General features: G+C 45.1%; 1 protein-coding gene across 1 annotated transcript; it reads left to right on the forward strand.

The window, feature by feature from the left end:
* The first annotated feature begins 334 nt into the window (after positions 1-334).
* Positions 335-23,384, forward strand: dcxr (dicarbonyl/L-xylulose reductase). The gene is made up of 8 exons (XM_085963598.1): positions 335-651; positions 6,440-6,537; positions 6,932-7,086; positions 9,292-9,334; positions 12,276-12,375; positions 16,255-16,319; positions 20,066-20,183; positions 22,937-23,384. Exons 1-8 carry the CDS (start codon positions 600-602, stop codon positions 23,038-23,040), a joined length of 735 nt encoding a protein of 244 aa, XP_085819724.1. The 5' UTR covers positions 335-599; the 3' UTR covers positions 23,041-23,384.
* Positions 23,385-24,010: the final 626 nt, after the last annotated feature.

The following is a 24,010-nucleotide window of genomic DNA, read 5'->3' on the forward strand; positions in this document are numbered from 1 at the left end:
GCTGGGCCGAATGGCCTGTATCTGTGCTGTAAATACTATGTACTAAAGAGGGACTTGCCCTGGGGGATTGTAAATCTTCAACGGCTTTCCAAACAACCGAGTACATTTAAGAAATGTTCTAACTCAGTGAACAAATGGCACATTCATCGCCACAGGGCGGGTTGGAGATCAGGTGATGACACCTCCAACCAGAGGTGTCAGCCCTCAATCAATACAGCGACAAGAGGAGAAAAAAAATAAGTTTCTAATCGAGAGAAAGACATGAGGGAGCAAGCAGTGAGGGATCATGTGGGTGGGGTTAGCTGAAGAAGGGTGGGAGGAGCCTGAGAGCTCACGGGACTCCCTCAATAAGGGAGGCGCTTGAACCGATCCCACAAGTTGCTGCGGTTTATAAAAGCCCGTGACAGGTCTGAGGTGTTCAGTTCTGTTGTCCCGGCGATGTGCTGACTGCAGCAGTAGTAGTGATTTTGGACTAATTTTTTGGGGGGCCGGATCCGAGGTGACAGGCTGCGGCCTTGAGACTACTCCAATTTTCCCCCCACCAACCACCTTGTACCTTCCTCGCCTTTTTGTTGTTGTTGTTGCTGTGTGACTGGCGGATGGAGGCGTCTTTGGCCTGTAAACGTGCCCTGGTGACGGGCGCTGGGAAAGGTAAGGCGCCGGGGCTGAAATGCTGCTCAGTTGGGGCTCAGCAGCTTGAGTGATCAGGAATAACCCGAGTCAAGTTCAAACCATTTTTTTGTGGGGGCTCGGGGGCCTTGCATCAGGTCCAGCGTTGCTGTCATAACGTTTCCAACAACACAACTTCTCTCTCTAACAGTCGGCAGGGAACGGATAAACTTCCTCCTTCACCTAATACCTGAGCTATGCTCCAGTACTGCAGCTCTTCTTCATCCAGTGTTAATGAGGCCAGTGGGATTCTGTCTCTTGGTAATGTATTACCAGAAATAAACATTCTGGTTAAACTTGGGACTTTGGATTCACACAGTTCAAAATTGAATTTCCAACAACAACTTGTATTTATATAGCGCCTTTATGTAGTAAATCATCCCAAGGCGCTTCACAGGAGTGTTTATAAGGCAAAACAATTTGACACAGCCACCTAAGGAGAAATTAGGGCAGGTGACCAAAAGCTTGGTCAAAGAGGTAGGTTTTAAGGAGTGGCTTAAAGGAGGAAAGAGAGGCGGAGAGGTTTAGGCAGGGAATTCCAGTGCTTCAGGCCTAGGCAACAGAAGGCACGACCACCAATGGTTGAGCGATTTTTATAATCAGGGATGCTCGAGGGCAGAATTAGAGGAGCGCAGATATCACGGAGGGTTGTGGGCTGGAGGAGATTACAGAGATTGGGAGGGGCGAGGCCATGGAGGGATTTGAAAACCAGTATGAGCATTTTGAAATAGAGGCGTTGCTTAACCGGGAGCCAATTGTAGGTCAGTGCGCACAGGGGTGATGGGTGAACGGGACTTGGTGCGAGTTAGGACACGGACAGCCGAGTTTTGGATGACCTCCCGTTTATGTAGGTAAAACATGGGAGGCCAGCCAGGAGTGTGTTGGAATAGTCAAGTCTGGAGGTAACAAAGGCATGGATGAAGGTTACAGCAGTGGATGAGCTGAGGCAAGGGCGGAGACGGGTGATGTTACGGAGGTGGAAATAGGCAGTCTTAGTTATGTCGCGGATATATGTGTTTGGAAGCTCATTTCAGGGTCAAATATGACGCCAAGATTGCGAACAGTGTGGTTCAGCTTCAGATAGATGTTGGGGAGAGGGATGGAGTCAGTGGCTAGGGAACGGAGTTTGTGGTGGGGACCAAAAACAATGGCTTCGGTCTTCCCAATATTTAATTGGAGAAAATTTCTGCTCATCCAGAACTGGATGTTGGACAAGCAGTCTGACAATTTAGAGACCGTGGAGGGGGTGAGAGAAGTGGTGGTGAGGTAGAGCTGGGTGTTGTCGCCATACATGTGGAAATTGATGCTGTGTTTTCGGATGATGTCACCAAGGGGCAGCCTGTAGATGAGAAATAGGCGGGGGCCAAAGATAGATCTTTTGGGGGACACCAGAGGTAACGGAGCAGGAGCAGGAAGAGAAGCTGTTGCAGGTGATTCTCTCTGGCTACAATTAGATAGATAAGAATGGAACCAGGCGAGTATAGTCCCACCCAGCTGGATAATGGTGGAGAGGTGTTGAAGGATGGAGTGGTCAACCATGTCAAAGGCTGCAGACAAGTCAAGAAGGGCAGGGCAGGGAAGGATAGTTTACCTTTATCACAGTCACAAAGGATGTCATTTGTGACTTTGAGGGGCGTTTTGGTACTGTGGCAGGGGCGTAAACCTGATTGGAGGGATTCAGACATGGAGTTGCAGGAAAGATGGGCATGGATTTGGGAGGCGACAACACGTCCAAGGACTTTGGAAAGGAACGGGAGGTTGGAGATGGGGTGGTAATTTGCAAGGGTGGAGGGGTCAAGGGTTTTTTTGAGGGGTGATGACGGCAGATTTCAAGGAGAGGGATAATACCTGTGGAGAGCGAACCGCTAACATTGGAGCCAGAAAAGGAAGTTTGGTGGCCAGCAGTTTGGTGGGAATAGAGTTGTGGGAGCAGGAAGTGGGTCTCGTGGACAAAATGAGCGCAGAGAGGTCATGAGGGGAGATTAGTGAAAGATGTGAGTTCAGGGCTAGGGCATGGGGGGCACCTTCGAGGAAGTTTGGCCCGGTGGGCATGGGGAAGGAAGGGAAGTGGCAGAAGCAGCTGAACGGATGGTCTCAATCTTCAAGACAAAGTCCATGAGCTCCTCACACTTGTTGTTGGAGGTGAGGGTGGAGAGACATCATTAGAGCCCAAGGAGTTAGACTAGTGAGAGATGTATGTCTCTGATCGCAAGATAGTTATTATAGAAGGTCATTTGACCCTTAAGGCATTCATCCAGAGAGATTCTAATGTGCCCCTCCCCCCCCCACTATAGGTTCCAGTTGTTAAATAATTCCAGGATTTTTGCCTCCACTACTCATCTGGAAGTTAATTCCACATGCTGATTACTCTTTTTGTATGAAGGTTTTCTCTATCAGTCCTAAAAGTGCCTTGTGCTGTTTTGTATCTGTGTTCCCTAGTTTTATGCCTGCAGTTCAGTTGAAAATAATCCTTTTTTTTATCTATACAGTACCTTTTTAATAATCTTATCCACCGCTAGAACATCACCTCTCTGATGTCTCTTCTAGGCTGAAAATCAGGTTTCTCCAGTTTTCCCTCCATTCTGGTGGGAAAGGGTTTGGGTCTAATTTCACCAGCCTTGTTTGAAGGAAGGGGAGAAAAGAGAGGTCGAGTTCTGGCTATCTATTGTATAATTCTGATGGGGACATTTATCTCATTTCTGTTATCCAGTGGAATGCTTGAAAAGTTAGTTGGGAGAACCCCACTCAACCAGTCAATTGGAGACCAGTGACTAGGGTTGCAAAGGGGTGGAAAGTTTCCGGGAAATTTCCGGAAATTTTCCACGGGAAGTTTAGCTTGGGAATTTTGGGAATTTTGCCCAAAAAAGCACATGCTAGCATAATATTGTTTTTTTTGTATTTTTTTCCCACAGGTCCTCTTAAAATTACTAACAGAGATGGAATCTTAATTATTAAGGAATGTCTTAATCAATATATGTTTATCTTCTTACTTGGCTTGTTTTAATAATTACAAGTTTTGTGTGTGACTGAACAAATGTGTCCTGATTGAGTGGATGAGTGATTAGCTCCCTCTATTTGTAATATTTGCATATCGAATTGTGATTGGCCTGCAGGCATCTGTAAGACTGCTATAGTTTTTTTAAGATCCAGGTTAGGGGTCCTGAGGGAAGTCATTTTGTTTTCTGCTGATGTTGTGATGATGCAGTAAGTAAATCAGACTTTATACCAAATAAACCAGTTACTTGTTGAACTCTGTTGTCCTTCAATTTAAAATATACAAAATAATACACTATTGGTGATGTAGCGTCGTGTGTGTGTACAGGTCATGCTTCCATCACATGGAGCATCAGCAAAAATGTACTCGCCCTATTGCAATCGTGCTGATCGACCGCAGTTCGACACAGAGATGAATGCCCTTTATTTCTCTGCATAGAACAATGCCACGTTTACCGTCGGATGTGTGGAAGGATTTTACCCCAGGCATTAAAGATGGAAAGACTGTGTACATGTGCAAACACTGTAGAAAGCCATATGTAAAGAATGCCACAAAGATGCAGCAGCATTTATCCAAATGCAACAACTTCACTCAAAGCTCACAGCAGTCAGCCCAGAGTTCCTCTGCTTCCATTCAAGAAGATGATGGTTCTCATTCAGCATCAGGCTCCTTATCATCAGCAACTCCTGGCCCACTTGGAAGGTTCTTTGATACAATGGATAACCATAGCCAGAAGAATGCAGATGAGTGCCTTGCTTGAGCTGTATATGCAACAGGCTCACCCCTCATGCTCACAGCCAATGTGTACTGGAAGAGATTTTTCAATGTTATTCACCCTGCATACTGTCCTCCCACCAGACATGCTTTGTCTACTTATTTGCTGGAGGCTGAGTATAACAGAGTCCAAGGAAAGCTCAAAGAAACGATAGCGATGGCAGACTGTGTTGCAGTTATCTCAGATGGGTGGTCAAATGTACGAGGGGAGGGCATCATAAACTACATCGTCTCCACTCCTCTCCCAGTGTTCTTCAAGAGCACAGACACGAAGGACAACAGACACACAGGCACATGCATTGCTGATGAGCTGAAAGCGGTCATCAACGATCTTGGATCACAAAAGGTCTTTGCAGTAGTTACTGACAATGCTGCGAATATGAAGGCTGCTTGGGCTCAAGTGGAGGAGGCCTACCCTCATATTACGTCTATTGGGTGCGCAGCTCATGGGCTTAACCTGCTCCTCAAGGACATCATGGGTTTGAGAACCAGGGAAGCACTGTACAAGAGAGCCAAGCAAGTTGTTAAGTATGTCAGGGGAAAACAGGTAGTTGCAGCAACCTACAACTCCAAGCAAATGACAAAGAACAAGAACACCACACTGAAGCTGCCCAACAACACTAGATGGGGTGGTGTTGTCATAATGTACAACAGCCTTCTGGAGGGTAAGGAGTCGCTGCAAGAAATGGCGATATCCTAGTCTGGGGATATGGAAACCACCATCAAGAAAATACTGCTGGATGATGTGTTTTGGGAGAGAGTGGTTAGCAGCCTTAAACTACTCTCACCAGTAGCATCTGCAATTGCTCAGATTGAAGGAGATGACGCTGTCTTGTCAGATGTTCTCAGGCTTTTTACTGATTTAAAAGAACAAATCAGCATTGCCCTACCCACATCCCTGCTGCTCAAAGCAGAGGAGAAGGCAATTGTTCAATTCATACAGACGCGTCAAGAATTTTGTGTCAAGCCGATTCATGCTGCAGCATATGTGCTGGACCCAAAGCATGTTGGGAGACCAATACTTTCTGGAGAACAGATCAACAGCGCTTACAGTGTGATTTCTACCCTCTCACCATCTCAATCTGGATGTGGGCAAAGTTCTGGGAAGTCTGGCAAAGTTCTCTACCAAGCAAGGTCTTTGGAATGGGGATGGGATATGGGAATCATGCAAGCATATCAGTGCACATACCTGGTGGAAGGGACTTTGTGCATCTGAGGCCCTGTCACCTATTGCATCGGTGATACTCCAAATCCCACCTTCATCAGCGGCCTCTGAACGAAACTGGTCACTTTTTGGGAATACGCATACAAAGGTGCGCAACAGGCTGACTAACGAGAGTGGAGAAACTGGTGGCTATCCGGGCGAACCTACAACTTATGGAGCCAGATACAGAAGTGTCCACCACACAGCTAGACACTGACACAGAGGAGGAAATGGACACGCCAGAGTCCGAGAATCAGGAGGAGCAATGAGGAGTAGAAGACTCGTGAGTAGAAGACTCGAAGGGACAAAATACAGGCTAAATAAGCTGACGCTCATTTTATTTTAGATGGGTCTTTTTTGTGGGGGTTCAATAAAGTTCAAAATTATAACCTAAATAGTTTTGAAAGCCTGTTTTTATTTGTATGGAACAGTATGTCTATTTTGACGACAAAGATAATATAAGGGTCAGAGATAACCATCCGTGTGCAAAAAAACCTCAAAATTCCCATGGAAAGTTTCCTCTTTTAAAAATTCCCAGAATTTTGCAACCCTACCAGTGACTCCCTTCTGGGATAAGGTCAAATGCATCAGACTGAAACCAGGTGTTGGTTTGTCTGCAGATGTGACGGGTGTCTTTTATTTCTGCTGCTGGAATTGGGTTGTACTGGAAAATTTAGATTTAAAAAAATTAATGTACATCTGAGCTGTGGCCACCTAATGTATTTGATTGCTGGGGGTTCAGTGAACAAAATATTTATTTATCATTTCAAAGCACAATGTCTGTGCTTGTGTTTCAGGTATTGGTAGAGCCACTGCGAAGGCCCTATTAGAATGTGGTGCAGAAGTTATTGCAGTAACCAGGACGCAGTCTGACTTGGACAGCCTTGTTCAGGAGGTATGTAGAAATCAACAGTACAGAGCTTGCACTGTCCTTCCAATGTGAACAGGTTTTGAGTGCTGATGAACAAAATAAGTTTATAAAATGTCTCAAGTTTTCAGTGTTCTGAGCAGCATTGAAGCAAAATACTGCGGATGCTGGAAATCTGAAATAAAAACACAAAATGCTGGAAATACTCAGCAGGTCAGGCAGCATCTGTAGAGTGAGAAATAAAGTTTAACGTTTCAGGCCTATGACTTTTTTATTTATTGAAGTAAACCAAGCAGTTTTGCACCAGTTTTTAAAAAATATATATAGTTGAGCCACCGCCGATGTATTTTTCAGTAACACCTGGCCATAACAAGCTTGCCCATACTCAATGAGGACTATTATGGTTTTTTTTGTTTTCTAGTACCCTAAAATGTTGACTGTCTGCGTGGACATCAGTAACTGGGAAGCCACAGAAAATGCACTGAAAGATATAGGTCCTATAGACCTTTTGGTGAACAATGCTGCCGTTGCCACTTTGCAGCCATTCCTCGATGTCACGCAGGAAGCATTTGATAAGTATGTAAAGCTGACCCACCATTAAATTGCTTTGTGGCCTGTATAGGGGCAAGGCCATTATCCAGTTTTCCCTTGCAGTTAAATAAGAAGCTGGGTGTATATTTTAAAATCATCTTTGGAGTGAATATTCCACCAAACTTCGGGGTGTGGCAAACAGTGATGATACCAATCGACTGCAGCAGGACATAGAAAGGCTAGCACAATGGGCAGAAAGGTTAGCAGAATGGGCAGACAAGTGGCAGATGGAATTTAATCGAGAAGTGTGAGGTGATGCATTTTGGCAGAAGGAACAGGGAGAGGCAATATACACTTAATGGCACAGTTTTAAAGAGCGTGCAGGGACAGAGGTACCTGGGAATTAATGTGCATAGGTCCCTGAAGGTGGCGGGACATATTTGAGTGGTTAGCAAAGCATATGGGATCTTGGGCTTCATAAATCGAGGTATTGAGTACAAAAGTAGAGAAGTTATACTGAACCTTTTATAAAGCGCTGGTTAGGCCACAACTAGAGTATTGCATCCAGTTCTGGTCACTGCACTTTAGGAAGGATGTGAAGGCCCTTGAGAGGGTGCAGAGGAGATTTACCAGAATGGTTCTGGGGATGGGGAATCTTGGCTACAAGGACAGGTTGGAAAAGCTGGATTTGTTTTCATAGAGCAAAGGAGATTGAGGGGTGATTTGATAGAGGTGTACAAGATTATGACGGGTTTGGATAGGCTAGACGGGGAAAGGCTGTTCCCACTAGTTGATGGTACAAGGAGTAGGGGACACAGATTTAAGGTTTTGGGCAAGAGATACGGAGGGGTGGGGGGGAAATGTGAGGAAAAACTTTTTTACACAGCGAGTGGCGAGGACCTGGAACTCGCTGCTGACTGAAGCGGAGACACTCGCTGTTTTCAAGGCGAGTCTAGATAGGCACTTGAGGGAAATAAACTTGCAGAGCTACGGGGATAGAGCGGGGGAATGGGACTGACTGGATTGCGCTGCAGAGAGCCGACACGGACTCAATGGGCCGTTATGACTCTATAATCAAATGTTACACAATGATGGCTCACTACACGTTTAGAGAAATTATATTGACTTGTATTTCCATAGCTATGTTTTCTTGAATAAAATATGAGGTTTTACAGCTGCCTCAGAGTGGGAGCATTCTATCTGAGACATGTTCTTGTCAGTGGTGAGTTTGAACCTAATTAAGAGAACAAAAGCTGGGAAAGCAATGTGCTCTTTTTTAATGAGCAAAGCTGTAAATGATCTACAGTTGCTTGGGTTTCAACTGTAAAAATAGATGCTCTTAAAAGGTGTAGTATTGTTTCTAAAACTATGATCTGCAGAATTTTGAACTGGTAGCAGAATCTCCACAATTTGTCTAACTTTTAATTTGTGTGTGTGTATCTTGGGAGATGGAGGAGGGTTACAGGAAGTGGAAAAGTAGAGTTTGGGGCCAAGGGAACCACTGAAGGATGTGAGAACAGGGCTAGAGTGTATAAGCAGCTATTGATGCAACAAGTGACGCCAGCACAGTAAGCCTGACTGGAGGAGATGGGAGGAATGCGGGTACAGGGGGAGAAAAAAAGGAATTTTTGGTTTGAGCACTCGGTGCTTTTTAATTTCTGTTTTTTGGCGTGGGAAGGCAGGCGAACTAGCGAAGGCAGCAGCAGAAGTGGGATGAGGTGGGGATCAGAGTGGCATCACCTCAAAATAGGGGAGCTCCAAAGAGCAGTGGGTGGAGCATATGGCACATTCAACATGGCGGCGAGAAATAGGAGAGGGTGTCCTTTGCATTACCACCCCATTCGCCAGCTAGATGGTGTCGGTGTGGTGGTGGGTCAGCTGGAGGGAACCAACTCTGGACAGGCATTCAATCAAAGGGCCAACAAGGCTTTGGAGATTCTTCCAGAGGTGACAGGAGTGCGTGGGCAGAGATGGGTCCAGAGGCTGCAATGGAGGCTTGCATCCTGGAAAGGTCATTGGTTTGTTAGAGTTGCTTATGATTCCTACCTGTTACTGGCTGGATGCCCAATTTGAATCATGCTTCCTGCTATCTAAAATGTGGAGGATACATCTGTGAAGATAGCTGAACTGGGGAACATGCAATGCTGACTAGCCTGTAGGAGGAGGGTAAAATGGTCAGTCAACTCGATTATTATTTATTTATTACTGAAATGCTCTATTATCTTTGTTCTTTTTATATCTGATTTTCAGACTGTTTGATGTTAATGTGAAAGCTCTGTTGCATGTTTCACAGGTAAGGACACTGCTGTATCCCTGCTGGATTCATGTTTCGTTATCTGGTTCTGCTTACAAGAGAATTTTATCATTTTCATAGGGTTATCATTTCATGAAAATGATCTTGGTTAGGGTTGGGGGCAAAGAGGGAGGAGCACTGGTTTGTGGTAGATTGGGGATGATGCAAGAGATTTAGAGGGACTATGATCTACTGTTGCAGAAGATGTGCTTTGTGAGTATAAATAGGACCTGCATATAACACTTCCATTGACCTTTCTGACCGGGAACCAGCAAAACTTGCACATTGGATAAGCAGAGTTTTGAATGTTAGTTGAGCCCAAATTACTGGTGAAGCTGTCTACTAGTGCTTTACCACTGCCATCGTGCAAACCATACATTGTTGCCCATGGAAAGTCAGGACAAAGCAAAACTTCCCTCGGTACATTAGTCATAGGATAGATGTGGGGATCTGCAACTTGTGAAGCTGAATCTAGTGGTAGTTGACATCCCCCAGAAGGGTGGTGTCCAAATAAGGAATGTATGACCTACATAGAACATGTAATAGATTACTAAAGAAAACGTCCTGGTAATTGCAACAAATTGGGGCTGATTTTAGAGGTGCCCTACTAGTGGAGAGCCTCACCTGCCGGCAGTGCACATTGGGAAATTACAAGTATGATAGCCCATGATCTAATGGATGAAAGAAATCTAGGCTGCGCACCTGCAATTTCCTGATCTGTGCAACTGGCTGGCAAGGTTCCACCCCCATCGGTGACAGGACTTCAGTCACCCCTTTTAAGTAGTGAATGCTGAGTTGTTATATTGTAACACCACCGTTTCATTCTCGTCCTCGCAAGAAGGTAATGTTACAAGATGCTAAGAACTTGAGATTGATTTCTTATCACCATTTGTTCCACTTTTCTCCTCTGATGCCACAGGCACTGACATTTGTGTTATCCAGGATAAGTGGCCATTCCTCGTGTGTGAACCTGGATAGTGAGTGTCTGAGGACATTTCTCTGCAGGGCTTCAGTCTAGCCTGATCCAATTCAATTCAATTCAATTTTATTTGCCATATGTAACTAGTACAAGTACAATGGAATGCTTACTCCCCGTAGGGACACGTCAGCTATTCTTACAGCGCCGTGTTCAGAAAGTCAATTCAATGGCTTCCAGTGGCAGTGGGAGCACGATGTCCCTCAGCCACTCCGTCCTCATCGTCACCGCGGTCTCCTCCTCACTGTTGCCGGCTCCACGTGTGGTGGCCTGCTTCTCACGATCCGACCTCTGGCCACCCTGCCCGGCTCCCCTCCTCCCAGTTGGACTGCGAGCTTCCCGCCAAGGAGCTGCCGGCCGACGTGCTGTAGCGGGTCGTCGTGGCTGCTGCTGCTGCTCGTTGCGCTGCGCTGCCTCTGCCCGACTCGCTGAACACATTGTCGGGATGTAAATGCTCCGGTCGTTGCTGCCTCCTCCTCACCGTCGCCGGCTCCACGGTCCGACGGCCCGGGGCCTGCTTCTCCTGCTCATGGTCCGGCCTCTGGCCGCCATGCTCGGCTCCCCTCCTCCCAGTCGGAATGCCTTCCCGCCGAGGAGCTGCCGGCCGACGTGCTCTAGCGGGTCGTCGTGGCTGCTGCTGCTGCTCGCTGCGCTGCCTCCGCCCGACTTGCCGAACACTTCGCTCCAGTTGCGGGAGCGAGCGGCGAGAGCGGGCTGCCCGAAGCAGGGAGAGCGCGCTTAGCACCGGACCGTCTCGGCCGCCATCTTGACTTTATCCTGTCATTATCTGATGCGCTTTCCAACAGGAAATACTACATCCCAGCTTGGAGTGAGCGGCCGAACTGATTTCTTGTCCCCTTCACCAAGGCCACTTGTCACTCCAGCTGAGATCCACTACCATGGCACAGACCAAGACCTTTTTGGCTGTATGAGCCAGTGCTACATCAAATGCTGCATTTTCTAGTAGGGCATTGTGAACCTTTTTCCACCAGTAACTTATTTGCAAGCTGAATTCATCAATCTGAATGGGACCTCAATTCAGATATGAAAAGTGAACCTTCTCTGACCAGCCTGCAAATCTGCTCCAAGACCCCACCGTGCTGTTTGAAATCCAGTGTCTTGATGTACAGGCTGGGTGGATGGGAGGAGGGAGGAACTTATTTTGTCTGGTACATCTGTTTATAACCCACAACTGAAATCAGGAGGTTCACCAGGTGAGAATTGCAAGTACAATGCCACAGTGCAGCATATTTGTGTAGTGCTTCTACACCCCACAACTCTTCATACTGCTGTTAGTATTCCTACAGCACTTTTGCAGATCGCTACTTGTAATAATCAACAGCTACTTCAAAGACATAACTGAGATAATCCCTAATATGTAGATTTATTGAAAACTAGCTGGGGGGGCCCGGCGTTGCCAGGGCAGTTTAGAGGGCCGAGTGGTTGACGGCCGCCCGCTGCCGCTCCCCCGCTCTGTGTCTCGGGCCGAGCGGTTGTGAGGCCCGGGCCGAGTGACCCCAACTCGCCTCCCGCTCCGGCGGGCCGATGCAGCTGCCCCGCTCGCTGTTGAGGAAAAGCGGGGGGGGAAAATGGCGGCGACGTTTCGGGAGGCTGCAGGATTAGGTCCCGCCCATGACGTGCCAATTGGTCAACCATCAGGTCACTGAACTGTAGGATTGGTCAACCATCACGTCACTCAACGCTAATGAGCGGTAGGATTGGTCAACCGCTAATGAGCGGATTTTTGAACGTTTTTTGTATACTGTCCGAACAATTTTTGTCTGACCAAAAAGTAAATACGCTTATGACACTCCCCTGATCATCAGCTTTCTTTTGATATAACATATGTGTAGGTACGCTCTATAACTTTTGAGTGTATAGCGGACAGACAGACAGACATGCCTGTACATTGGGTGAGACTGCATTTTAATACTGGCTTGTTACTAATTCAATTTTTTTGTTTAGATAATTGCAAAGGGGATGAAATGTCGTGGAGAAGGTGGTGCTATCGTGAACATCTCCAGCCAGGCATCCCAATGTGCTCTGAAAGACCACGCTGTATACTGTGAGTTCCATTCCTTAGCCTTTCACTGTATGCAAAACTGAGCCTTGTATTGCGTTGTTTTGGAATTGATGAGCGAGACCAACTGAAAGTAACTTAATCTGTTCTCTCCCAATGTGCAAATCACATTTCCAGGATTTTGATTTATTTTAAAAGTGGGAATGCCTCATGGTAGCCACAGATGATGCCATTAGCATAGAAAGCTGTGGGGGAGGGCACTCTTTAAAAACATTTGATACTAAAGTGAATAAAAGAAACCATATCGTCAATGCTGTGCTGCCTTGAGAGTTCGTCTGTTGGTGTGGAATAGTCTGCAATAGATTAAACTTTCAATGAGGAAAGGGAGGACCGATGGGAAGAAGAGCATTGGCACTGAGGTCCAAACCCTGGTTCAGCAATACACGATAAACTTGCATTGATTAGGCAACCTCGAGTGGAAACAGTGCTTTAAAATTAGTTGGGTTTAAAATTAACTCTAATCTTAATTTGGCTTCACTGAACAGCAGTTGTGCTCATGGTTTATAAATAATGAGTTTTATGCTCTGCTCCAATATTTTTTAACCCCAGGAATTGATTACTGTACCAGAATGGCATCTCCATTACATTTATAAAAAAAAAAAAGCATCTGTAGGAAGTCTTCTGCTATGTGGCTGCATCTGATTTAAAAAATTTATAATTTCTTTGCTAGTTCATTTCAGCATTAGCGCTTAATCTTAATCATTTTGTGTCTAGTGGGTGTTAAGACCAGGGCGTTCTCCTAGTGGCATGGCAAATATTCCTCCCTGATCTATATACCAATGACTACATTACAAAGTAATTCGCTATGTGAAGCGCTTTGGGACATCCTGAAATGTGCTATATAAAGACAATTAATTGCCATCAATTGTGACTGAACATTCTTTTGGGGGAGAAAAAAATAAAATTTTCATATGCCTTATTGTTTTGGAAATGTTACCTATGAAGTACTTGGGAACTTGGCCGATGAGGTCTTGATTTATTATCTCATCTGAACGGTAGCAGTATTCTCTTGGTGCAGTGCACCATCAGCCTAGATATTGTGTTCAAGTCTTGGAATGGGACTTGATTACAGAATTTTGTGAGATCTTAATGATCTCCGAGTTCTTGGACAAGACACAAATAGGCAGCAGCCAGTATGTTTGAGCAATAGATCAAGATTTATTAAGCTTACAGCGTAATATACTTAAACTACTCGTTAAACTAACGCCTGTTAACGAGTATGTCGCAGCCCTTGGTCTCTGGAGCCTCTCTGACACAGGTGACGTCGTCTTCAGTCTGTTCCTTTGTTCTCTCAGTAGGTCTGCGTGAAGTTGTTCTTTGAGTATCGAGGTTTTAACCCTTTTCTTATCAAAAGTTTGTTTGGCCAGTGTCCACATTGTCTTTAACAGAATCACCTTTTTTAAATGGTTCTAATGGTCAAAATACCATTGTCACTCAGACTAAGTGTAGCATCTTGGCCCCTCCTGGCTCAGTATTTTTCCTACAACTCTACCCTTTTCATCATTATCTTGTTTATAGTTCTTCACCCCATTGGAATTTACCATATCTCTCTCTGATTTCTAGCTTCAAGCAGTACGAGGACTTTCTATACCAAGGGCCCGGCCCAGCCCTTCTCCTTCTCCTCCCGAGGATGACTTGCATCCACACTAAAAATGAGTTCTCAGGTGACTGAGTCCAATGCAGGACCTACAGTCTCTGCCACAGGTGGGGCAGATGGTGGTTGAAGAGGCAGGTGGGTGGGGTGCTTGGGTTGACGTGCGCGCCTTCCGCTGTTTGCGCTTGGCTTCCGCTTGCTCCCGGCGAAGAGACTCCAGGTGTTCGGCGCCTTCCCGGATGCTTTTCCTCCACTTTGTGCGGTCTTGGGCCAGGGATTCCCAGGTGTCAGTGGGGATGTTGCACTTTTCAAGGAGGCTTTGAGGGTGTCCTTGCAGCGTTTTCTCTGCCCACCTGGGGCTCTCTTGCCATGTCGGAGCTCTGAGTAGAGCGCTTGTTTTGGAAGTCTCGTATCGGGCATGCGGATGATGTGGCCCGTCCATCGGAGCTGATCAAGCGTGGTCAAAGCTTCGATGCTGGGGATGTTGGCCTGAGCGAGAACACTGACATTGGTGCGCCTATCCTGCCAATGGATTTGCAGGATCTTGCGGAGGCAGCGTTGGTGGTAGCCCTCCAGTGCTTTGAGGTGCCTGCTGTACATGGTCCATGTCTCTGAAGCATACAGGAGGGAGGGTATCTGGTCTGTAGACCATGAGCTTGGTGCTGGGTTTGAGGTCCTTGTCTTCAAACACTCTCTTCCTCAGGTGACCGAAGGCTGCACTGGCACACTGAAGACGGTGTTGGACTTGGTCATCGATGTCGGCCCTTGTTGACAGTAGGCTCCCACGGTATGGAAAGTGGTCCACGTTGTCCAAGGCCTCGTCATGGATTTTGATAATCGAGGAGCAGTACTGTGTTGCGGGGGCAGTTTGGTAGGGGACCTTTGTCTTACGGATGTTTAGTGTAAGGCCCATGTTCTCGTACGCTTCGGTGAAGGTGTTGACAATGGTTTGGAGTTCGGCCTCCGTGTGCATAGACGCAAGCGTCGTCTGGATACTGTAATTCGATGACAGAGGATGGGACGACCTTGGATCTGGACGGTCTGCGCTGTTTCACTTGTCTTGACAGTGTCCTGACTATTCACTTTAATCTACCAGATGGATACCTTAACTCCCATGATCTCTCATTTTATGTTCCTTATATTAATTATCTTCTAAATACCTTTGCAATTAATTTTGTTAAGTGAACTCTAATTCCTACTTGGCATTATAATATGTTATTTAACAAATTGACCTTCACTCACAACCTGTGGCTGTTAGTTATCCCAAGCTTGGTCAAAATTGCTTTTGACTGTCCTCGCGGCTACATTCGAACAGTCTTTAACATTTCCATACCCACAGGGAATCATGGGTAAGATTAGTTAGTCAATGGCTACACTTGAATTTATACATATGATTCTCGTCTACTAAGGACCTCCTAAATACCAGTCTTTCGTACAACTTCCTTACTGAGGTGAGAATGCCACCAACTGAGGCAAGCTGACCCTTGAAATGATAGATCATTTAATCATGGAGTACGTGACTGAGTTGTGAACTGGCAGCTGCTGTCCCAGTAACTACCTAGTTGAAAACGTCTCTTTAAAATCAATACATTTGGCTTGATTGATGCGCTTTAGTGTTGTGCCTGGTTAAAATTCTCTCTGCATGAAGTTTAATTCATTTTTCATGAGGCAGATGTGCGAATCTTGACATCTGTTCTGCCTTTTCCCTCCCCTTGCCACAGCAGAAGTCAGTGCTGCAAAGGACATGCGATCAGACTGATAAAACCAGTAAGACTATGCATATTTAGCCACTTGCAGAAATCTGGTACCATCCTCTACGTGTACTTTTGCTACCTGATCATCTAGTTCTGTTTTGGCAACTGTTGCTTCTTCAGTCCTGATGTCCAAAGTTTTATATTTTTTAAATCTTAGCTAACCCCCACCCGGAGAGTGCTGACTTCTGCTGAAGTACAGTTCTACAGGTAGTGGCAGCTTTCGGGCACCTTGCCCTAATGGTCATTCCTTGTGTGAACCTAGATGGGCACTTTTTGGTAGAGCCTCATGCTCCATGGTCAAATGGCCTCCCACCATCTGAGCATGAGCTTATCCACATGAGACAGCAATGAGGCACAGCAACCTTGGCTGAAGTTGTGCTCACCTTTTTCTTCAATCAATTGTGGCACCCCCAATCATGAATGTTGGTCCTTCTGGGAGGTGCCTTTATCCACTAGACCCATCAGGAGAGTAAGTTGCCTCCTTAAATGTACCTTTCTGTCTTTGCTGTTTTAAAGGTGCCTCAAAAGGAGCTGTGGACATGCTGACAAAAGTGATGGCACTTGAGCTGGGACCACACAAGGTAAGCATTGAAATATCCAACCCGCTCTCTGACACCATTGGCTTCTATTCTAAAGGTATGTTAATGTCCAGCCAACTAGAGTGGCTTAACCCCATCGACATCCAGTGTGGCCTTTATTGGTCAGCTTGATTTGGAGCCTATCTCCCTATAGTGTAGCAATTCGGATGTTTGTTTTACATGTGATGGTGCGTATAGAGGTGTCAACTTCCCAATGTATTCAACAGAAATCCCCCAGTATTGGGGAAAAATGAGGGAATGAGCCACATGTCAGTAAATGTAGGCAGCAGACAGGTTGGGCTCCACAGGCAGTGCTGGAATAATCTGCTTGCCCCCCCCCCCCCCCCCAACCTCCTGTTTCTGCTGGTATTCAAGGAACATTTGTAGATATAGGGAAAGAAACCAATATATATGTAAAGGCTGACTGATTTACAGCAGTTATACATTTTTCTTTCTTCCGGCTACTATGTATTTTTCTCTCTCTCCACTTGTTAAACTGAAATTTATATTCTGTGGTGGTTTAATCAATAGGGAAAAACTTGGAATTCTTGCCACTGCTTTCTAACAGCAAGTGTTCAGTGTTGAGTTCCAGTCTACTGCATTCTAAGACACAGGATGACTAATACTTTGTCAATGAGTTGTATTCTATTACGGCAGGTTCACTACTAGGTAAAATACCCCTCTGGGTATTAATGTCTACAGGTGTGATGCATGGAAAGTGTCAACAGGGCAGTGTATGACAACAGGTATTTAAATATGAAAATAAAACAAATTGCTTAATTAATTTAAAAAAAATCTTCCTGAAGTTCAATTAAAAGAATTCTATAAAACAGCAACATATGTATTTTATTACACACTTAAGAACTGCACCCACAACAAAAATACTACACCCCCTCCCTCCCCTCTCCCAGTAGTGCAGTTCTTTGTTTTTAAGGAAGTAGAGAGCTGGGTTTCCAGCTGCAATCTTGAAATTGGGAGAATTCCAGGAAACCAGAGTTCTCTATTCTTGATTGAAGAAGACTAGAGAACATGTTTTTCCCTTTTTTTTTAAATTCGTTCCTGGGATGTGGGTGTCACAGGCAAGGCCAGCATTTATTGCCCATCCCTAATTGCCCTTGAGAAGGTGGTGGTGAGCCCCCTTCTTGAACCACTGCAGTCAGTGTGGTGAAGGTACTCCCACCGTGCTGTTAGGAAGGGAGTCCCAGGATTTTGACTGGTGATATACTTCCAAGTCAGGATGGTGTGTAATTTGGAGGGGTACTTGTCGGTGGTGGTGTTCCCATGTGCCTACTACTGTCCTTCTAGGTGGAAGAGGTTGCAGGTTTGGGAAGTGCTGTCGAAGAAGCCTTGGCAAGTTGCTGCCGTGCATCTTGTAGATGGTACACACTGCAGCCATGGTGTGCCGGAGGTGCAGGGAGTGGATGTTTAAGGCGGTGGATGGGGTGCCAGTCAAGCAGGCTGCTTTGTCCTGGATGGTGTCGAGCTTCTTGAGTGTTGTTGGAGCTGCACTCATCCAGACAAGTGGAGAGTATTCCATCACACTCCTGACTTGTGCCTTGTAGATGATGGAAAGGCTTTGGGGAGTCAGGAGGTGCGACACTCTCTGCAGAATACCTAGCCTCTGACCTGCTCTTGTAGCCACAGTATTTATGTGGCTGGTCCAATTAAGTTTATGGTCAGTGGTGACCCCCCAGGATGTTGATGGTGGGGAATTCAGCGATGGTAATGCTGTTGAATGTCAAGGGACGGTGGTTAGACTCTCGTTTTGTTGGAGATGGTCATTCCCTGGCACTTGTGTGGCGTGAATGTTACTTGCCACTTTTCAGCCCAAGCCTGAATGTCATCCAGGTCTTGCTGCATTTGGGCACGGACTGCTTCATTACCTGAGTTGTGAATGGAACTGAACACTGTGCAATCATCAGCGAACATCCCCACTTCTGACTTTATGATGGAGGGAAGGTCATTGCTGAAGCAACTGAAGATGGTTGGGCCTAGGACACTACCCTGAGGAACTCCTGCAGCGATGTCCTGGGGCGGAGATGCTTGACCTTCAACCACCACAACCATCTTACTTTGTGCTAGGTAGGACTCCGGCCAGTGGAGAGTTGCCCCCCTGATTCCCATTGACTTCAGTTTTACTAGGGCTCCCTGATGCCAGACTCGGTAAAATGCTGCCTTGATGTCAAGGGCAGTCATTCTCCCCTCACCTCTGGAATTCAGCTCTTTTGTCCATGTTTGGACCAAGGCTGTAATGAGGTCCTGGAGCTGAGTGGTCCTAGCAGAACCCAAACTGAGCATCAGTGAGCGGGTTATTGGTGATGGTGCCGCTTGATAGCACTGTCAACGACACTTGCTGATGATTGAGAGTAGACTGATGGGGTGGTAATTGGCCGGATTGGATTTGTCCTGCTTTTTGTGGACAGGACATACCTGGGCAGTTTTCCACATTGTCGGGTAGATGCCAGTGTTGTAGCTGTACTGGAACAGCTTGGCTATAGGCGTGTCCATTTCTGAAGCACAAGTCTTCAGCATGACAACCGGGATGTTGTCAGCCGTTTCTTGATATCACGTGGAGTGAATCGAATTGACTGAAGACTGGCTTCTGTGATGGTGGGGACCTCTGGAGGAGGCCGATATGGATCATCCACTCGGCACTTTTGGCTGAAGATGGTTGCAAATGCTTCAGCCTTGTCTTTTGCACTCACGTGCTGGGCTCCTTCATCATTGAAGATGGGAATATTCATGGAGCCTCCTCCTCCTCGTTAGTTGTTTAATTGTCCACCACCATTCAAGACGGGATGTGGCAGGACTGCAGAGCTTTGATCTGATCTGTTGATTGTGGGATTGCTTGGCTGTATCTGTAGCATGCTGTATGTTGATTGATTCCTCTTGATCCATTTCTGACTAATATTGAAATTGAAGAGTACAAGGATGAATATATGCTGATCAAATGCTCAATCAAACAAAATGGTTTATGTGCCTCTGACCATGGAAATGGCAGCTGTAGAATTTAACTGGCCACGGCTGAGTATTGTAGGTTGTCAAGTTAGTCTAATATTCTAGAGTAACTGCATTAAATTAAATCTTAATTTTTGGAGTTTTAACTTGAAACCTCTTGCTATTTAATTAGGATAGAGCCCATGGTAGGGCAAATTCTAAATGTCAGCCAGAGGTGGCACTTCAGTAACCACGATGAGATTGGGAGCGGAGCAATATGAGTGAACCATTGTTCCACTGCTCCTGATGCTGCTCTAAGGATGTTTAATGCTTTCTGTTAAGTTGGTGCTATTCAAATATGACCTCCTGCTTTTGGATATGTAATTCAGTATTACATTTCTCCACTAGAGGGTACTAAACAACATTTCCTAGAATTAGGAAAGACAATTCTTGATTTTTGTTTTATGGATTTGATTTTTCTTAAATGGTGTGAAGAATTAATGGTGTATAATTATTCAGATTGTTACAATAACTTTCCATTTGATTTTTTATAACTGGCTGAATTATTCATGAAGAGGATGCGTAGAATAATGTTACTGAATCTTACAGATGTGATTTCAAACTTCTCTTGCTTTGCTCCGGCAAGTCCAGCACCTGCAACTGCGCTGACTTTCAGGGCAAACAGGTTTCTGAAGTTCTAAATTGAAAATCCAGAAGTATTTTGACTTTGCCTTTTGAAACAGCTTTATAAGTTATAAGAGAAACATCCAAGTAAATTGTATTATTTTTGTTGTTGTTTTGCTTTGGCACAGATCCGAGTGAATTCAGTGAACCCCACGGTAGTGATGACTGCAATGGGTCGGATTGGGTGGAGTGATCCAGCAAAAGCTTCAGGAATGTTGTCGCGCATCCCACTGGGCAGGTTTGCAGGTGAGTTTGTGGCTTCTCCCCAACGCTGGGAAAGCCCACTTTTTTTTTAAATTGGCTGTATTCACTGACTTCATGACCGTTGTGGACAAGACCGCATTGAGAATAGCATCATGATCTAGTGGGTTTTTTTTCAAAAAATATTTTCATGTCCTTTAGCACTGTTCCCTCTATATGGTGCGCGGTTCAATTGAGATGCCGCGCAGAGAGCTGGACAGCTGGAGCAGGGAAGGGTCTCGATACGCAATGGCCCGAGAGTCGTTTGCGAGTCTTGCGACCTCCAAGCCGATCCCAATTGGAAATAAGTAAGAGTTGGGGCAGCGGCCAAATGGTAAGGGAGAGGGTGAGGGGTTGGTTGTGTCGGTCTCTGGGAAGTTCCACGTGCTGTAGGCAGAAGCTGTAGAGGAGCTGCATTCAGCCAGTTGTCATGGTGATGAGAGCAGTGTATTCCTCCTTCTTTGATGCCACGGTTCCAGGGGGGCCTCTGTTACAGAAACTCCGCGGGGCCATTCCGGTGCAGGGCAAGCTCCATGCAGCCAGCTACCATTATGGGGCTGGACGAAGCTTTAAAAATCGGCGAGAGAGATGGGTAGATAAATCATGTGTACCTCAACTTATTAAACCTGTTACAGGTGAGCGAATCACCGAGTTTTACCTGCAACAGGTGAGTAAGAAAGGACTTTGTTGCTGTCAGATGGCGGTGTCGTGTTTTAGGAGATTAGGAAATGAGAAACGAGTTTGTGTGAATTTTGAGCTGTACGTGAATCTGCTTTTTAAAATAAAATGATCCTATTGCAGATGGGTTTGTAAGATCAGGCTTTCAATCATTTAGGTGAAGCATTTAACAGAAGGAAGAAGAGTGATTAACACAAGTTTAACTTGCTTTTATTTGCTACTTTTTACCAAATCCAGTATTGCACCAGGGGTGGATTTGTGGTTTTAGTCTTGTTGCTGATGAAAGTTAATAAAAACCTTAACTTTAAAAAGTGGGGAAAATTGGAGCTTACTTTTGAAAAATCCGAATTCTGGCATCCGGTTTATATTTTTAGAAATGTTGAGGCCCCTCACTTTCCACAGGCCAACCCAATTAGCACATCTGTCTGGCTGAAGAATTCAAACTGCCTGGGAGCAACAAAGGTTGCCTTTGTCAGAAACCAAAATGAGTTGTTTTTTAATTTGGAAAATTGTTTAAAACCTGGAAAACAAAATACGGGAAAGTGATCATTTTACTGTAAACAAACTTGCAGAATGGGCATGTAAATGACAAATGAATTTCAGTATAGATAAGTGAGGTGAGGTGGTGCATTTTGGTAGGAGGAATAAGGAGGCTACCTACTCCTTGGAAAAAAAGGGGCTAAATGGAGTAGAGGTGCAAAGGGATCTAGTGGTATAGATTCGCAAATCATTAAAAGTAGCAACACAAATAAAGCACCAGGTTCATTTCTAGAAGAATAGAATTCAAAAGCAGAGAAGCTAGTTATGTTAAACTTGTATAGAACCTTGTCTGATTGTCTCATGATTTGAGACGGTGGGGTGACAATATGGCATTTATACGAGTAGACTACCCTTTATCCGAACTTCCAAAAACCGAAACCCTCTAAAAACCGAAGGTTTTTTCGTTCAGCGTAAGTCATGCGCACGACGCCGACCCCCACCCCCGACAAATTTCCCAGTCTTATAAAATACCTTCTGAAATCCGAAATTTTCCAAAAATCGAAACACGGCTGGTCCCGAGGTTTTCGGATAAAGGATAGTCTACCTGTATATGCTTTTAAGTGGTTGCTGTTGGGGTAGAAGTTGTTGTAAAATTTGCCCACAGATGAAAAGGTCGCTGTCAAAGGAGTTTGTGGCCCACTCGTACAAAAAAAAATTAGAGGGAACATTGTCCTTCAGATATTTATTGATGATTTGCGCGTTGCTACCTGCCCCCTCCTTAGTTCTTCTTACGATACGAAAACCAGCCAGGCTGTATCTAATATAAAGGAAAAACACCGCATTGTCCTGTGTATCTAGTACAAGGGATTGAAATTGGAATTTGTTGCTGAAGTGCAAGCAACCTACACAGGAGCCTAATGCCAGTTAAACCGATTTTAATCACCACCAACAAACACTACAGAAAACAGGCAGGTGACATTTTAAATTACCCTTCCCTCAAAAGCATTTGTAACAATGCCCAACCTATCTGCACCAAAACAAAAATAATCTTGTGTTCTGCTGCCATTCAGTCGTAAGATGAACATTGCTTTTGTCGGGATTTCTTCACCTTGCTGCTAGACCATATCCAGAAAAGTGCTATTGATCCAAGAACTAGGAGTAGCGGGCAAGAAAATAAAAATCATAATTCCTTAATGTGTAAAACTGAGAGAAAGTTTTAGTTTTGTGTATTATGACTTGTATACAATTTGTTTTTTATAGGGGGAAAATTATTTGTAAAGGTTCAGCACTCCATCTAGTGCCTAAGCCAACTGCAGCTTGTATGGGCGGGGGGCAGTGGCAGGTGCGTACCTGGGCCTTTGCCATTGTGCTCTGCCACTCTAGTGTACAGTTGCATAGGTTGAATCGCTTTCCTCCTGAACATGTGCCAGATCTCAACCCAGCACCAGCTCCTTGTGCCCCACCTTCAATTTTATGGGGACATCTGTCACCATTTTGTCATTCCACAATCACACTGCTGACCAGATTCATTTAGATACTAACTACAATTGTTCTAGATTATTAGGTACAGTTATGTTTTTGTCTTTCATTTTCTTTTGTAGAAGTAGAAGATGTGGTGAATACGATAATCTTCCTCCTCAGTGACAAAAGTGCGATGATAAATGGAGTGACTTTGCCTGTGGATGGAGGATTCCTTGCTTCATGAGCTAGTTTATTGGTAAATAGGGGCTCATAAATGGGAATCCTATTCAGGCCATTTAAAATAGTTTTGATGTTATCCTGAATGAGTAAAACACAGACCGTGGATATTCTGGCCAGGATTTGCTGCTTCAGTGTTCCTGGGAAGTTTGTCAAAATGTGGCTGGAGTTGTGGAAATTCCTAATGTGTGTTCCTATCGTGGCATGTGCTGAAGTGGAACGTCCCAGCCTCTTGTTTTCTGCAGCACAACAAACGTGAGACCTAATTCTGATCATGGGCCCCATTCCATCAGTGAGTGTTAATTGCTTGTCCTGTAAAAGTTGGTTTATTAAAAATCTTAGTTCAGATGATCTCACCAGTATAGTTTCACTTTATTAGCCAGTGTGTTACATAATCCACACAAAGTCTGAACCCTTAATCAGTTTTGCTTTTGTCTTAAATGCAATCTAAAATTTCTTCTGAATTGACTGTACAGGGAACAATTGCCACAGATTTAGGGAGGGTGGAAATTCCCTCCCTTCCCTGGAAGTGTACTTGCAGATGTCAAGTGAGAGGAGGGTGAGCGGTGACACTTCTGATTAATGCTGACACAAGTAATGGTCACTCGCACAAAGTACCAGAAGGTGCTCAGTGCTGACCGACCCATACTGCAGCAAGTCTTCTAGGGAAAGATTTTAAAACTGCAACTTCTCCATAGCCCCCTCGCTCTCCTGAGTATTGGCTCTTCTATTAAACATCACAACCAACCATTTTTTTGACATCTTTGATTTAAATAGGAAATATGACCTTTTTCTATAGCACTCTGGGTTCAATTAGTAGTCATCTCTTTACACGGTAGGACTACGTACCACCCAAGACCGTTGCCTCCAATGTCACCAGCCTTTGTTTAACTAAAATATTCCAAAAACCTAGTTGGAAAATCACAGCTCTGTGCAGGGTTTTAAACCTGCAGTAGCAACTTGTACACCATATGATT

Source organism: Somniosus microcephalus, chromosome 21 (genome assembly GCF_052327205.1).
Source record: "Somniosus microcephalus isolate GS21.2 chromosome 21, FLI_Smic_1.0, whole genome shotgun sequence".
Taxonomy (NCBI): domain Eukaryota; kingdom Metazoa; phylum Chordata; class Chondrichthyes; order Squaliformes; family Somniosidae; genus Somniosus; species Somniosus microcephalus.